Source organism: Anolis sagrei, chromosome 1 (assembly GCF_037176765.1).
Source record: "Anolis sagrei isolate rAnoSag1 chromosome 1, rAnoSag1.mat, whole genome shotgun sequence".
Lineage (NCBI taxonomy): Eukaryota > Metazoa > Chordata > Lepidosauria > Squamata > Dactyloidae > Anolis > Anolis sagrei.
In genome coordinates, this window is record NC_090021.1 from 238,409,726 (window position 1) to 238,427,471 (window position 17,746).

Genomic DNA, 17,746 nt, shown 5'->3' on the forward strand with positions numbered 1-17,746 from the left:
TCCGGCCAAGCTGTAGGGCTGTATAACCCCGGCCAAGCTGTAGAAGACAAAGCTCTAGGTTTTATGTCCTGTGCGAAAGGCTTCTCTGTGAGAACTGACTCAAAAAGGCTCCTATTCCTTCCAAAACTCAAAAAGGGGCAGGACCAGAGAACCTAACGATAATTGTCAGGTGGCTTGCCCTATGATTGCAAACTATAACAGGAAGCCACCCTGCTGCAAAATCCCAAGCCTGGGATTGCAAACAAACATTTAATACAAAGCAAACAAAATTGGAGCTCCTGGTACAGCTGTACCAGCACAACAAGTTTGTAGTTTTTAACATCTGAGCTCCATTTCTGAGGTTTGCTTCTGAGCATATATGTGTTGAATTGAGAAGTGGTTTTGATGCTTAAAACATGGTGTTTACTCCTAAGTAGATGTGCACTGAATTCAGCACTGCTAGGTGTGCATGGTAAGAAAAGTTTCCAAGTCACAAACCTGTGATCTGGCACAACATACTCTGCAGCTGGTCCCACCTGTTGTCTCTGCATTCTTCCCAGGCATGTAGCCGGGGGGGGGGGGGCTCGGGGGGCTTCAGCCCCCCCGAAATTCTCATGGTGGTTCGCGAAAAGGCCTTACTGGTGCATTATTTAAACTGTTATGTTTATTAATATCATGATTTGATCACCATACTCAATATATCCCATATGTATGGGGGTATTGGGGTAATGATACAAAAGGTTTGCTAGGCTAGACCCTCTTTCACTCAGACTCAGCCCCCCCCCCCCCGAAACCCCCCCTGAAAATTTTTTAGCCCCCCCCCCCCCCCCGAAACGAAATCCTGGCTACGGGCCTGATTCTTCCTAATGCTGCAATGTGGCTTTTGGGTCCCAAAGCTTGAAATCAGCACGTGGGCCAAAAGAAAATCCCCACTCACCTATTCTACTATACACAGATGTGTATAGTGTTGGGAGAATACAAACTTGACAAAGTTCCTTTTTGGACTGCATCTTGCAAACTTTCCACAATCAATCAATATGGCCATTGGTTGTGCTGGCTAAATAGTTCAGGGAATTGTTGTCCACAAATAAACTTCTTCAGATTCTCAGGAAACTGAAAAAATTCAAAAGGGTCAAAGAGTGTTCAAAGTGCAGAAACTAAGTGGTCACAATGAAGGAGACAAGAACATTCAGCAAAAAGAGACATTCCTTTACTGTACTGTAAACATAGGACAACTTGAACTGCTTCCAGGTTTTTGCTATTGTTTTGGCAGGCATCACAAGGGCCTCTAGGAGCCATAAGGTATGGATGCAGACAAATCCAAATGACTAGGAACATATGGTGGAAATTGGGACATTGCAAAGTCAATGAGGGGTGGCTTTAAAAATTAGGTTTGGGTCAGGGACCCTTGACAGATACTGGATAATTGAACAGGTGGTAATGATGCCAACAAGCTTTTAAGAGCTATAATGGATAACAAACAGAGTCAACGGTGTCATGCAGTGGCGTGAAAAGGAAGCTGATGTAATTCTGAACTTAATTAACAGGAACACTCATATTCAGGAAATTATTAGTAAATATACAGTTCAGGGCTATACTTCACTTATTCTGTTTCCAGCTTAAGCAGTATGTGACTTCATTTCTTCCAAGGTTCTTTCCCAACATTGGCTTTCAATACCAAAGTTGAAACCTGACATAATATGAAGTAGACATAAGTGAAAGTGCTCCTGAGGAATTGTAGATTTAATTTCTTCACTGACATCTGAATAACTAGCATGTTCTCACACACACTAAGGACTGAGAAGATGAGATTTCAGACAAATGTATAATGTAATTCAAAATACAGTGAAGAAAATGAACTAATTCATATTCCATCATTTGGCAACATCCTAATTAGTTAGATTTTAGCCTAAAAAAAAACCAGAACCTCAATCAATGGCTGATACGAAATGAGAAACTCCTTCCTGGGCACACAGAAAACTGGGAGACTTGGAAGGCACTGAACAAACTGTGCTCTGGTATAAGAAGATGCAAAGCCAACCTTAAGAAATGGGTCTACAAAGTGAAGTCCACAACATGCGAGGGTGGAGAAGAGCAAACCACAGACCACTTATTACAATGCAACCTGAGCCCTGCCACTTGCACAATTGAGGACCTTCTTATAGCAACACCAGAGGCACTCCTAGTAGCCAGCTATCAGTCAAAGGACATTAATAGAATGCCAAGTTTGCCAAGTTTGCAAATTTTGTGTTTTTTAATACAATACAACTGTTTGGTTCGCTTCTGATACGATAAATATATATAAATAATTAGTTGGATGTGGAAAAAGGCAGGACCATCCAGACATTAAACAACCATTCCTCAAGCAGACCATCAAGGACTGGAGGATTATGTAATTTGGTAGTAAAATAAAACTATAAAGACCTGAGTCTTTGTATGGTTTGTAAGGTAAGAGATTCTGCTCTAGGGTTTCCACACCTCTGAATTGCTTGGCGAAACTGTGGGCCAGTATTCTGTGCTTCCAGACAGTAAATGTCACATTTCATCAAGAGGAAGGATCTGTTTTTCTTTGTCTAAAGCAGGTGTGAGAACTGTGATGATCTTTAGATGTTGTTTAGCTGCCACTCCCAACATTCCTCAGCATGTATTCTTCTGGCTAGGACTAAAGGAAATTGCACTACAGCAACATATCCATCATGGATACATTCCAAGTTATCTTATTATTACCCTGCTTTCCTAAATGAGACTCGGCGCTGGGGTTAATGGGTGTGGGAGCCCAGTATAATTAGGAAGGCAATATGGAGATCTGCCATTTTCAAAGAGAAAAGACAGATAACTCCAGAATACAGTATCCATTGTGACTGATGATAATGGAACTACATGATGCTTACATCAATGAAGAAGATGTCTTGTAGGAAGCCATGGCAGCAAAGTTGAGTCAAATGCATGCTCTGTGGATATAAATACATACATGGTTATCACAGGTTCTGGCCGACAGGGAAGCATGGCTATTCCTTTAGTCTCTAGCTTCACATTTCCAGAGATATCTTTCTGGCCATTGCTAGAAAAAGAACACTGAAAAAATGGTGTTTAGGTGGGATAGTCAACCCCCCTTATCCATTGATTCGATACCCATGATTTCACTTAGACATGCTCCGAAAAAAATCCCTCCTGGAAGTTTTTGTGGGCCTTTCTTGGTCCACCAGTGAAATTATCTAGTATGGCACGGTAGGATGAAGGATAGACAGTTTCCATAGGAGAACTTAATGTATCTACAATGGATATGGAAGTCATGATGCATTTTTAATGTTATTTTTAGAACATCTTTATTTCAAGGTTCTAACGTAGAGATAAAGGTATGAATTTGATGTTTAATATCCTAGCACACTTTGTGGCATCTCCAAGCACAGGGTCTTACTCTTCGGGGCTGAGAGAGACCCTTCTCCGTTGAGAGCTTTTCCCTGTCTGAGGTGACAACGCTTCTCTAGGCCACCACTAGTGTAACATTTTAAATTGGCTGCTATTTCAAAATTTCACAATGGGCATTCTGGAAACTAAAAGTGATGTAGAAACTGCAGCTGGACCAGAGTTTGAAAAAATAATTATTTCGTTATTTTGGAGATTGTGTATATGTGCCTTAAAGTCACCTGTCAACTTATGTAATCCCCATGAATTCAGAGGAGGTTTTGCCAGTTCCTTCTTCTGAAATACAGCTGATAGCAGATGGTATTCACTGGTAGTTTTCCATCCAAGTACTAACAAGAGCTGACTGTTTAATTTCTAGGATCACAGAAGATCTGGTGCCTTAGGATATTTAGGCACTAAATATATTAGCCAACACTAGTTACTCTGGATGGGTGATTGTTAGGGGTCACCTCAGAAAGTAACTTTTTCAAGATGGGCCAGGCACAGAATAAACATTTGGATCTGTAGTTGGAAAGGCAACACTAAATATCCTTCCAGAGTTTGCTAACTTTATCTGGTTCCTGTCAACGTTTAGCTGGCTGCTATTGTTCATCACTAATCATGTTCAACATTGTGTCTTTCCATGACTTACTCCAGGTGGAAGCTCCTCCAATGGCCAATATAGCACTCTGCAATTCAGTTCCCGGTCCCAAACAAATGGCACAGACCACAAGAGCTCTGTAAGTATGTAAAAACAAAAGCAAAACCTAGCTACCTCTCTCATCTTTCGGTCAATGACTATTACATTTTTTTATTTCACAGGCTAAAAGATATATTGAACTGCACTCAAATAATGTGGCATGGTCTGAGTGATGTTGTTGTTGTTATTTGTTATTGTGTTATTTCAATCCCATCTGTAGCAAGATAATTTGCATGTTACTCTCAATTCAATTTGTTGTTTAGAAGCATTGTTGTCAGTCTCTTAGGAAGGACTTTCGAAACACCTCAAACATATTTCTATAGTTGATTTTCCCAAAGTATCTGTCATAACTGGGAGTATTTATGCTGTTATTGTTGCTAGTAGTAGTATTTAATTTTTATCCTTCTCGTTTTCCTAAAGATAACATCTTAAAGCAATGGTGCCAGTAAAATAGGACACCCTGTTTGAACACTGTGATAGTGTCAGAGTGAGCTATTCCCCTTTTAAACATTTAACTCAGAGTAACGTAGCTTGGGAGAATGTGGCCATCTGCCTGATTATTGTAGATGGGGTCCATTAGTGACTAAGAAAAGACCAGTGTGACTCCCGTTTATTAGGCATCTGGTGTCAACTGGATGAAAGTATTTGCATGACAAATCTCATGTAATTTATTTGATTACAGAACCAATTGCCTTTTGCAAGTAGACATACATGAACTCTCCCTTCTCTTTTATCTCCCACAGCTGTACCAGTCAATGCCAAAGACAGGTTACAATACCATGAAGACTACCAGCTGGTCCTCCCGCTCAGCAGTGGATCTCAGGCCTAACAAGAGGATGGCCACTGTCAGCAATGGTGTTGGGCCAAAGGGCCCAATTTATAGCACAAATTACACCCTGTCTCAAGCTACCAATTCAATGACCCGCCCTAGATCTTTCCATGAGCGTAATTACCGGCCTCGACAGAACTTTGACACCATGTCCCTGCACTCATTGCGCTTAGTAGATGGGCCAGGCAGCCCTGGTGGCCTGGATGACCACTACAGCATCATGTCAGAGCAAGTGGACCCACTTGCCCAGGCCGCCCTCTACAAAAACAGAAGAGGAGGAGGAGGTTTCAGCAGATCGTATACTTTTGAAAGGCAGATGAGTGCTGGTTCCAATGCTGTCCCAAAAGGACCAGTTGACTGGATGGATGGCGTGGAAGCTCCCCAGAACAGGACCGTCATCCGTGCACCAGCCATGCGCACATTGCAACGTTTCCAGAGCAACAACCGCTCTCGGTTCAGCGGTTCCTTTGGTGGCCTCCAGGGTTCTCAGGGGATGGTTGGAAACTCCTACACAGGAATGGTGGAACGTACTTCCCGGGCCCCTTCTGTGCGCAGCTTGACTGAATCCAACCACCATTTGCAAGATCTGCGAGCTATTGACATGTACGATGGTCACAATGCACTGATGACCCAACAGTCCTTCTCTAGTGGGTGAGTGGGCTGGAATGAATTTGGGGGGTTATCACAGGGGCAGTTTGTTCCCAAATGTGGAACAGAAGCATAAAGAAAGAAGAGTCAGTTAGAATAATAGAATAATGAGAGTTGGAAGAGACCACATGAGTCATCCAGTCCAACCTCCTGCCATGCATGAAAAGCACAATCAAAGTATATCAGACAGATGTAACTATTTATTTATTTCAAATATGTGTACCTGCCCTTCTCTACCCCCGAAGGGGGACTCAGGGCGGCTTACAGCCTGCAACAATTCGATGCCCCATGTATACAACAGATAAAACATAATAAGTAAAACATTAATCAGATTAAAAACCATTTAAAATAGTATATCCAGTCTCTGTTTAAAAGCCATACTCCAATGCAGTGAGTTCCACTGTTGAACAGCTCTTACAGTCAGGAAGTTCTTCCTAAAGTTGAGGTGGAATCAATTAGGTTGATGTAAGTTTCTTTCCCCCTACTACTCTTATTGTTTTTGTTCTTGTTGTTCAGATTATTTATATTTTGTCTTCCTACCCAGAACTAGGACTTAAGGCCTTTAATGTCATTTAAGGCAGATTTCCCCAAACTTGTTATTGAACTACAACTCCCATCACTAAAACCTTTGATACTAATATGAGCTGCAGTCCAGCAACATTTGGGAGACCAAAGTTAGAAAAAGCTGGTTAGGGATATGGAGCTTCTATTGTTGTGTGTTGTTTTTAGCATGGCTACTCATGGCTGTTTTTTCTGCAGATATTTATTATAATTCTAAGTAATTTGGAAAATGGGAAATGTCTGATTTTTTCTCTAACTTGGTTTTGGTTTTCAGGTTTGATGACATTGATCTTCCGTCAGCAGTGAAGTACTTGATGGCCAGTGACCCCAACCTGCAGGTTCTTGGGGCTGCCTATATTCAGCACAAGTGCTATAGTGATAACGATGCCAAGAAACAGGTAAGGCCAAAGGGGTGATTACCTGTCCTTACTTGTCAGAAATATGTTCTGCCTAGGATGTGACCTATTCAGGGTTGGTTCCACATTTATTGAAAAATGTGTCCTTTAAGAGGCTTTAGCTTTGATCAGTTGTGACAATATTAAAACTTGGAAAAGGTAGTTTTGGGGTTTGCAAAAATGCAAAAAATAGCTGTCCCAACCTCTGGAAAGTTCTCTCTCAAACTCTGTGTGTGTTGTGTTTGTATTGGGAGAGGTCTTTTGAATTGATGAAAGAGCAGGTTGATTTAGGTGAGATGAAATAATGTGAGAGCTACACAGTAATCTTTTCTGGTCTTTTGCATATAATAGGCTCGTAGCCTCCAAGCCATACCCAAACTAGTGAAGCTCTTCAACAACTCCAACCAAGAGGTGCAGCGCCATGCCACTGGTGCCATGCGCAACCTCATCTATGACAATGCTGAAAACAAACTAGCCCTAGTGGAGGAGAACGGCATATATGAGCTGATGCGCACTTTACGTGAACAGGATGATGAACTGCGCAAGAATGTTACAGGTGAGAGTACGTTTGCACAGGACATGTTGTTCAGCAGAAAAATTATGGGTAGCTAGCTCTGTCCTTCAAAAATGGGAAAAATAAAGGGAACAAGGATAAACAGTGGGACTAAGAGTTCATTATTTGCTTCTTAAACTTTCTGATTCAGAGTATTGGTTGGTTTCCCTTCCATGTGTCAACCACTAGCGCCATATTTGTGCACATTGACTAAAATTATTTCTTTCTTTCCTGGAAACATGCTGTGCACCAACAGCCAATGTTCACAGACCAGCACCACTCCATCGACTCCCACTTTGAATAGCACTGTTATAACCAATATGCAAATAAAATTTGTTCATCTTCCCTTTAGGCTCTGGTATTGCACATATGAGCATACAAATGACTGTTCCATCCATAACTGATGGGAGTTTCAGTCCAACAGTATTTGAAGGGCCACATATATTGCCCAACCATGGTTTGAAAGCTATGAAATGTTACAATTAATCAATGCTTCCCATGATATCTGTAACAGGAATGTTTCCAGAAGTAACCTCTCCATTGGAAAGTAATCTCCTACCCAATCTTTTTAACTACGGGTACTCCTTACATCCTGCCAATTCCACATGATTCAGCAATTGCTTTCTAGAGAGGAGAAAGGCATAACACAGTCACCCTGATCCATGAATTTAGTAGTCAAAGGTTACAATAATCAGGGAATCAGCATCCTTTGGGGAAGCCATTTTTATGATTATCTCCTGGCAAAGAGAATACACACATGCACACACACACATGCACACGCACACTTTGCCAGGAGATAATCATAATTTTTTATAATTTTCATAATTTCATAAAAAAATATTTTCATAATTTTTAATGATTTTTATTATTTTGCTCATATATAGGCTCTTATTCCTCTATCTAAAAAATTCGGAATTACTAGTGCACACAGCTAGCACTAACCATATTGAATGACTGAAAAACTGTGGAAACATTTGCTTTATTTTGAATATTTACTTCCCTTCAGTCAACTCTCAAATGACTCAGTTGGAATTAAACAGGAGTTCCACTGTCAATGAGGTGGTGAATCTGCTCTGGGTTGTATCCTGAATTTTGAAGGAGCTCCCAAGATGCAGAAACTGTTTTGGAGAGTAAAGCACCTTGAATTATAGTTCATAATAACAACCAAAAGGAATCCATTTTTGCTTTAACATCAGAGTCATTGGACCCCTTCCAACCAACATTAAAAGTCATATTGTATTGTGATGACTTAAATTAATTATAGCACACAAAACCAAATGATAGTAACTGCAGGGTGAAAATATTTTAACAAGGAAACCATGAGATAAGGGAAAACTTCCAGCCCTCCTTCTGCCTCACCATCATCTCAACTTATAAAGTCAACATGTTTTCTTCATTGGCTGCAGAACAGATAGAGCAGAGCCAAACAAAGGATGAGGAAAGCATTGCTTAGAAAAGTTACTCTGAAATGCAGCTCTCAGACTTCATCCAGCCAGGAAGACCATAGAGCAGCGTTTCTCAACCTGGAGGTCAGGACCCCTGGGGAGAGTCATGAGTGAGTATCAGAGGGGTTGCCAAAGACCATCAAAAAACAGTATTTTCTGTTGGTCATGGGGGTTCTGTGTGGGAAGTTTGGCCCAATTCTATCATTGGTGGGATTCAGAATGCTCTTTGAATGTAGGTGAACTATAAATCCCAGCAACTACAACTCCCAAATGTCAAAGTCTATTTCCCCCAAACTCCACCAGTGTTTACATTTGGGCATATTGAGTATTCATGCTAAGTTTGGTCCAGGTCCTTCATTGTTCGAGAACACAGTGCTCTCTGGATGTAGGTGAACTACAGTTCCAAAACTCAAGGTCAATGCCCACCAAACCCTTCCAGGATTTTCTGTTGGTCAAGGAAATTCTAAGTGCCAAATTTGGTTCAATTCCACAGTTGGTGGAGTTCAGAATGCTCTTTGATTCTAGGTGAACTATAACTCCCAGCAACTACAACTCCCAAATGACAAAATCAATCCCTCCCCAACCCCACCAGTATTCAAATTTGGGTGTATTGGGTATTTGTGCCAAATTTGGTCCAGTGAATGAAAATACATCCTGCATATCAGATATTTACATTACGATTCATAACAGTAGCAAAATTACAGTTATGAAGTAGCTACTAAAATAATTTTGTGGTTGGGGGTTACCACAACATGAGGTACTGTATTAAGGGGTCACAGCACTAGGAAGGTTGAGAACCACTGCCATAGAGGGAATCTCAGGGTTATGACCGGGCCATTTAACGGTTAGTCAGACATTGCTTTGTCCTATTTTCTGCTATTGATGAGTCATCAGAGAGGGAGGGGGATTTTGTTATGTGAATCATGCCTGCCAGGTTTGCTCATATAAAAACAAAATCCATAGGAGTGATCATCTGAAGTATTGTAGGAGTGACAGTTTTGAATGGATTATGGAGGCGCATGTGAAAGTGTAAAAACCGCACTCAGAAAAGTGATAGAGAGTTTTCTGGTTGCTGAACAAGTTGATAGTATAGCTGACATGAATGACTCCCCAATGTTGGCCATCTGCCCTTCACATAAGAGGCCAAATTAAACATGGTGTATGCTGTTAAACTGCAACTGTAGGGGCCTTTTCACTCTGCAGTTATTTTAATAAACCACCTCCTCCCCCTCAACTTCTATTTTCATCACTAAGGGAGTCTGCAATATGCACATGAATTGTATTTGCACAACTAATGTTGCATATTGTTTGTTCCACAAACCACGCGGCCTGGACCTTTGTACTGTTTCCGTAGTACACTAGAAACAGCCTCCCTCAGAGGTTTCATCTCTGCTTCCCCCTTCTTTCCATTCTTGATTGCCTTTATAAAGGAAAACCAAAAAATCAAATATTTGTTCCTTTTCCAATATTTCTCCACCCACAATTCTCAATCCAAAAATAATTTCAAGCTGCAGTGACTTGTGAATGGAAGAAATCAATGGAATAGAAGCAACTCCCCAAAGCTCTTGGCTTCCTTGAAAGCGATCCCAATGAAAATGGAACACTGGCTTGTACACAGAAAGATCTTGGATAGACCCCAGCAACCCTTGATAAAGAAAAGCACAATAGAAGGCAGATTTTGGAGAGGAATACGGACTGAGAAAAAGGATACCAGATCAGTGTGTTGAGCACAGATAAATTTAGAAGGTGGGAAGGCAAAAGGGGTGGAGAAGTTGCCCTGGTTCGCTTGTGAATATCATTGCATTGGGAGAGCTGGGGCACACTGAATAAAGGGATCCAGCAATCAGGAGAGATTACATGAGCTGCTATTGCAAAAGGGCCTTTCTAATCCTGCCCAGCAGGCTCTGATTGTCTAATCTAATACCAGGGCTAATGGGAAAGTCGGGCCCACAAGCTATGATGCAATGAGCTTTAACGCTTATTATAAGCATGATGGAGTCTGTGAAAGTGGTTTTAGCAGAATACAATTGGAGGATGGTGACTATAATCCCCAGATATCGCAGCCTAGGGCACACCTTATTCTGTGCGCAAGATAAGCCGTAGGCTTTTTGATGATATGTGTGGAGGGGAAGGGAGGACATAGGCCAGCTGCCTCCTTGCCTGCTTGCAGCTGGCTGTAGGGCACCCAGGCAGAGGGGCTGGGGATGCCTTTCCTTTCTCTCTATAAATCAACCACATCCCCACTCATGCATCCTTCTAAAGTAGATTCATAGAGAATCATAGACTTGGAAGAAACCACAAGGGCCATCCAGTCCAATCCTCTGCTATGAAGGAACACACAATCCAAGCACTCCTGGCAGATGGCTATCCAGTTTCTGCTTTAAAAAACCCAGAGCAGGAGACTCCACCACACTTCGAAGCAAAAGATTCTATGGTTGAACAGCTCTTACTGTCAGGGAGTTTTTCCTAATGTTTAGGTGGAATCTCTTGTCCTGCAATTTGCATCCAGATTCTTGTCCAGCCAATTCTGTGCCACTCTTATTTGTCACAAAGCATCTCTCTCTCCCTGTCGTGCACTCCCATACACCCACTTTTGGTGAATATCCTGTTTCTGAGCACATGGTTCCTTTAATTTCTGTCAGCCTATCCAGTTTTTTTCATACTAGGCACTGTCTTCAGCTCCCACTTTCTAGAAACCTTTCCCTACTATGACTTAGTGCTCCTAAGGTAAAGGTTTCCCCTGACATTAAGTCTAGTTCTGTTTGACTCTGGGGGGGTTGGTGTTCATCTCCATTTCTAAGCCAAAGAGCTAGCGTTGTCCATAGACACGTCCGAGGTCATGTGGCCAGCATGACTGCATGGAGAGCCACTACCTTCCTGCCAAAGCGGTACCTATTGATCTACTCATATTTGCATGTTTTCGAACTGCTGGGTTGACAGAAGCTGGGCCTAACAGTGGGAGCTCATCCCACTCCCCGGATTCAAACCAACAACCTTTCTGTCAGCAAGGGAGCCACTAAACAAACCTTAATAGGTGGTTTATACTGATTCCTCCCCATTCTCATGTGATTATTGCTTGTTTGATGCCCAGCCAAAGCTCTTAGGAAATGAACTTTGAATTCCTGCTCTGTGCCTGTTAAGCCAGAGCTTCTTAAACTTTTCCACTCAGGATCCCTTTTAGCCCAATACATGTCCCCAGGAATATGGGTATATAAAATAAGTGGAAGAACCACACATTTACTGATAATAAATTGGCATTTTCAGGGCTTGTTAAAGAAGCTAGTTTTTTTTATGAAGTACAGATGAAGCACCTTATGTAGAGTCAGCTGCAAACACTGCACAACAGATTCATATAAATATCTAAAACAGGCATTAGGTGATATTCAGAAAACATTTACTGTTGCTAATTTTTTTTAGGATCCCAGAATTGACCTACTTGGGGGTCAGGGCCCACAGTTTTAGGAGCAGTGTGTTATATGAACCAGAGCTCAGACCATGAGAACTCGTACTCTTATTTGCTTTAATTTCTGAATATCTCCAGCTTGGGACAGACCTTTGCCTAGATAAATGTCATTGCCAGGTATTGCCTGTTGTATTGTTCCTTTTCTCTAAATAACCAGGCAGTTTGCTTTTTGACATTTAATACCAAATGTGGGAGTGGAAGATCTGCTGCTCTTCTGAAAAATGTATCCAAAGTACTTATTGATCCAGACTTCTCAAAGTGTGAAATATAATTTCACTTTCCTAACAAAAATATCTACAGCACCAGTACTTGACACCATGAAGTGGAAAGAGGCTCGTATTCATCAGCTGTAATATTTGGATTTATTTGTTTATTTATTATTTGCGAGCTATAGCTCTTGGCAGCGCCATCTGTGGCTGAAGGTTCCTCCCAGCAATCTCTGGTAATAGAAATCCCACACTCTTACTCTCAGTTTATAAGTAGAACTCAAACTGGATAGCACATTTAGCATGTCTTTAGAAGAGATTTTCCCTCCTTCAACTGATGAAAAATTTCTGTTTATCATAGTATGCATTTGCCCCCAACTGTGTATCTTGTATTTAGAGAACATTGTTTTGTGATTGCCTGTTTCAAGGTAATCACACACTTGCTTTTTGTACTTGTTGAAGCATGTTATGAAAGGGGAAACATGCTTACTATAGTGTGCATACATTCCCCTTAACATCTAGTTTGATCCCAAGTTTACCTGGTGCTTACTGCAATCACGGTGGTGCTGCTGTGATCAGGGAACTGAGTGGTCACCTGGCACCCAGTCCATTAGTGGGGAAAGCTTTTGTGTAATTGCAAAGGAGTGCTTAATGGTTGGCAAGGCGTCTTGGTAGATGCATTAGCATTGGTACTGCTGAAGAACACAAAAAATGGTGGAAACAGTAAAGGGATGTTACTGGTTAGTATTAAAGGGCCTTTTGCTAGCAGACTATTCAAATTTCCCCCCACCCTCCACCCAAGTCTAAGAATTTGTCCTTTTTGTATTTTAAGAAGCATCCCTGACACTATTAGGCTCTTAGTTGGCATAGCCACTTGTGAGGACTACTAGGAACAACACTGTGGGGAGTGGGGAATGACTTCCAGCAAGAAAAAAATAGAGAACAAGTTGATTTGATCAAAGCTAACTGAGCCTAAGAGTCTGACATTATTGTCCTGCCAGCCTTGTGGTGGAAGGTCTCCAGCTGAAGGCGTTGCTGCTAGGAGGGGTTAGATGAGTTTTTGGGAGACAAGAAGTTGACACATGGCAGAACCTGCAGGGTTATCTTGCTCGAACACGTACATGTGAGTCAGCTGCTCCATTATTTGCAGTAAAACATCCCAGTAATGCTGAGTGTTTTACAGGGCTTGGATTTATACAGGTTTCTACATGGTGCCTTGACACATCGAATGTTGGTCTGCTTCTTTTCCTGATGTTAGAAATAGACATTTTTTATGGAGTTGCTTGGTCTCACCTTGACTACTCAGGCAACTTGTTTGATGGGTTAACAGAGAGAGCAGATCTCTGCTGTATCTTGAGTGGGCCAACTCACACCTTCTTAATACAGATTATTCTGTATAGGCATCATTTTAATCATTTTAATAAAATGATGCCTATCTTTTTTGACTAGTTTGAACTTTGCATATGTTAACCAGTCCTGTGAAATCTGTTCTGTGGATCCAGAGCCTGAACATGTTACCTTTCTGAACCACAGTTCCCAGAATTCCCTAGCCACCAGGGTCACTGGCCCTACCAGCTAGGAGATTCGTGGAACTAAAGTGTCAAAAAAGTAACTTTTCCAAGGCAATGTAGTTTCAATGACCAGAGAGTTTGACTTCATCTCTGCCCAGGTCAAAACTGATGCCTGCCTTCTGAACAATGTACATTATCCTGTGATTGGGACTGGGTTTTCAGCACAGCAGTTCTCAATTTAATTTGACCGTACATCTGTAAAACTTTCCAACAGGGCTATTTGCATTTTCAGTGCTTTGCCATTTTATCTGTTTGGAGATGGTTAATTGGTTATCAGGTGTTTCAAAGAAGATTTAGAAAGTAGTTGATTGATATTTGCTTTGTTCCATCGATTTTCCAATTCATTTCATCTGCACTTTAAATAGTATTGTGTGGGAGGCTGTGTGCTTGCTAGCACAATGCTTCAGGGATAGCTATGTAGAGATGTGAACAGCTTCCCTGCCTGCATGTAGATAGCTAAGTCAATGGAACCAGGGAGCTTGGTGGCTTGACAGGCAGTGGTATCACTATGGGGATGTGGGGTGCACCAAGTGACACATCAGAGGGGACACCAAAATGACTGCCACTCCAACAACTTCCAGAATCCCGAACCCGTGTGAGACACATGCTGCCACCCCCATATACTGCCGCCTCCCCACTCTGAATACCCTAGAAGGGAAGCCACAGTGCAGGGATTGTGGCATGGGATGAGATTCATGGAGGCAACATGTTACTGCACTAGGGTGACACCAACCCAAGTGATGCCACCATGACAGGCAGTTCCAGAAAAATCAGCAGTTTGCAGCTTCATTGTTTCAAAAATTCAGAGCAGAATATACTGTATAATTCTGGGAAGATCGAATGTGTTGATTAAAGACTGCTCAGTCAAGGGTTTTACTTAAGTGACCTGTGCTAAGTTATGCCGTGTCTCCCTGAGGATGTGGGAAAGCATGTAAGACGAGTTTCCATCTTTCCATATGATGAATGTTCACGTGATTGTTCCTTCTAAATGTGGCTTGATTCGAGATGTCGCAGGCCAAGCCATGTCAGGACATTAACAGTACTGATTAATAAGTAATTAAATATGATGATGATGATCTCTACAACAAGGGCGAGGAACCTGTTGGCCTCTTGTTCTTTTAGGTTCCCATCATTCCACATTGTTGCTTATGCTGGCCATAGTTAATGTGAGATGCTATCCAGCTACTCAATACAATTGAATTCACTACTCAGCAAGTTGGAGGGTCACATGCTTCTTCACTGTTTTGCTTGCACAGAGACTTTATTTCATGTCTAAATAAAGTCAGTTGCCTGATTTTAAAATTGAAGCATAAGTTATCCATTTCACAGTTGCAGTTCAGGGATAAATGACATAAGGATTATTCATCCCACCTAGGGATAAAATATTGAAGATGCTGACCATTTCATAATGGGGGAGGCCTTTCCCCTCTTGCCAAGCAGGGTACACAGATGCAATTAAATTGTCGTCCTTTCCCCTTTCTTGTTGCCTATAGGTATCCTCTGGAATCTCTCCTCCAGTGATAACCTCAAGGACCGCCTGGCTCGTGACACCCTGGAACAGCTCACCGACCTGGTCTTGACCCCTCTGTCTGGCTCAGGCAATGCTGCTATTATCCAGCAAAATGCCTCCGAAGCAGAAATTTTCTACAATGCCACTGGATTCCTCAGGTAGTCCCCCAGCTAAAGGAAATGCATATTTCACAGGCAATGGAACCAGATGAGAAATCTGTCCAGGAAAACTGGGTAGCAACATTTTATAAAGATGGGTGCTATGGTTTTCTGGAGTGGGGATTATGTGACTCTGCTGATGCTGTTGAACTGCACCTCCTAGCAACTCTCAAACACCATAGCCTAGGATGAGAATGCTTGCAACCCTACAGAGTTTGAACAGATGAATGATTCCCACCCCTGCTTCTAAACTTTCACTGGTATTATAAAATGGACCACAGTGCAAGCTGTTCACCCAAGTTCTGGAAGTGTTATCCTCATCCAGCCCTTTCCTTAGTCCATCACATATTCACAGATTCTGAAGTTTTCAGGGCTCCTAATCAGTAGACATCTAGGTCAGAATCAAAGGATGGAAGACGCCTATTAATCACCACACTGCACTTCTGTGCCTGATCAAAGTCCACACTGAATCAGCACTTTTAATGTAAAGCAGTCACACACTTATTAGAGGTGCATACAATTACCCCCCGGGGCTCTCCACTGGACCACAATGTGGGTCATTTTGATTGACAGAACTTTCTTTTCCTTTGCCTGGATCTAATTTTACTGTCCTGACAGAGAGAGACTTGGTCCACATTATATCTTGCAATCCACATCCAGCTTTCAGGTCAGGAAGAAACATTTCCCTGAGAGATACTGTTTCTTTCTCATGTATTATATGTATATGTCTATATTTTAGTCTATGTGTATTTTAATTTATTGTTGATGTACGATGTTTTAGATTGTATTGTTAGTATTGAATCCTTGCTGTTAGCCAGTCTGAGTCCCTCTACGGAGGTAGAGAAGATCGGGATACAAAAGTTTTAAATAAATAATAAATATGTGAACTGAGAAAGTGAGGAAATCAGATTGGTTAAGGCGTGAGAGCAGGCTGTTCCTGATTAGGATTTTCACCTTTGTGCCTCCTTTGTAGAAACCTCAGTTCTGCCAGCCAGCAAACCCGGCAGAAGATGCGTGAGTGCCATGGCCTGGTGGATTCCATGGTCAACTATATAAATAGCTCACTGGAAGTGGGCAAATCAGAAGACAAGGTGAGCTTTCTCCTGGACACTGATAGTCTTGGCTGAGGTGTAGATAATGTTTTTGTCCTTTTTTTGGCATTAGTCATTGAGGGGAAGACTCTCTTTGTGTGTTCCTCTGTCTTTAGGTTGTGGTTTTTCTGCAGCCATTGATAGTTTGCTGTGTTCATGTCACCAATCTGCATAAGATTGTCATTGTGTCCTCCATTTGAGAAGCTAGAGCAGTGGTTCTCAACCTTTCTAATGCCGTGACCCCTAAATACAGTTCCTCATGTTGTGGTGACCCCCAACCATAAAATTATTTTCATTGCTACTTCATAATTGTAATGTCGCTCCTGTTATGAATCGTAATGTCAATATCTGATATGCAGGTTGTATATGTCAATATCTGATATGCAGGCCCAAATTTGAATACTCCTGGGATTGGGGGGGGGGGGAGATTTTGTCATTTGAGGGTTGTAGTTGATGGGATTTATAGTTCACCTACAATCAAAGTGCATTCAGAACTCCACTAATGATGAAATTGAACTAAACTTGGCATACAGAACTCCATTACAAATAGAAAATACTGAAAGGATTTGATGGGAATTGAGTTTTGGAGTTGTAGTTCACCCACATCCAGAGAGCACTGTGGACTCAAACAATGATAAATCTGGGCCAAACTTGGCATGGATGCTAAATATGGCCAAACGTGAACAATGGTGGAGTTTGGTGAAAATAGACCTTGACATTTGGGAGCTATACTCGCTGGGATTTACAGTTCTACTGCAATCAAAGACATTCTGAACCCCACCAATTATAAAATTGAGCCAAACTTACCACACAGACGCCCCATGGACAACAGATGGTTCTGCAACGAGCTCAGGGATCCCAACGACAGCGAACGCAGGAGGCGGGCGAGCAGGCTTGGCGCGACGCTAGGCCTCGCGCTGAGTCCCCCTCGCCCGCCTCTCACCCTCGCCAAATGGCAAAAGTGGGAGGCGGGCGAGGAGGCTCCGGTGGCGGCTAGGCTGCGGGCAGAGCCTCCCACCCGCCTCCCGTCTCCTTCTGCTGGAAGATGGAGACGAGATGCGGGCGGGTGGCTCTGCCTGAGGCCTAGTTGCAAGCGGAGCCAATCGTCCGCCCCTCGCCTCCATCTTCAAGCCGCAGAAGGAGACGGGAGGCGGGCGGGAGGCTCCGGTGGCGACTAGGCCACGGGCAGAGCCTCCCACGCGCCTCCCGTCTCCTTCAGCTGGAAGATGGAG

The 17,746-nt window shown here is 42.3% G+C and overlaps 1 protein-coding gene across 1 annotated transcript in view; it reads left to right on the forward strand.

The window, feature by feature from the left end:
• PKP3 (plakophilin 3) overlaps positions 1-17,746 on the forward strand; it is an 81,208-nt gene that overhangs the window by 50,165 nt on the left and 13,297 nt on the right. The window contains exons 3-8 of the mRNA XM_067462570.1: positions 4,042-4,124; positions 4,828-5,564; positions 6,397-6,520; positions 6,869-7,073; positions 15,249-15,423; positions 16,397-16,514. Of these exons, the coding sequence (XP_067318671.1) occupies positions 4,042-4,124; positions 4,828-5,564; positions 6,397-6,520; positions 6,869-7,073; positions 15,249-15,423; positions 16,397-16,514 (1,442 nt within the window). The remainder of the gene's footprint in view (positions 1-4,041; positions 4,125-4,827; positions 5,565-6,396; positions 6,521-6,868; positions 7,074-15,248; positions 15,424-16,396; positions 16,515-17,746) is intronic.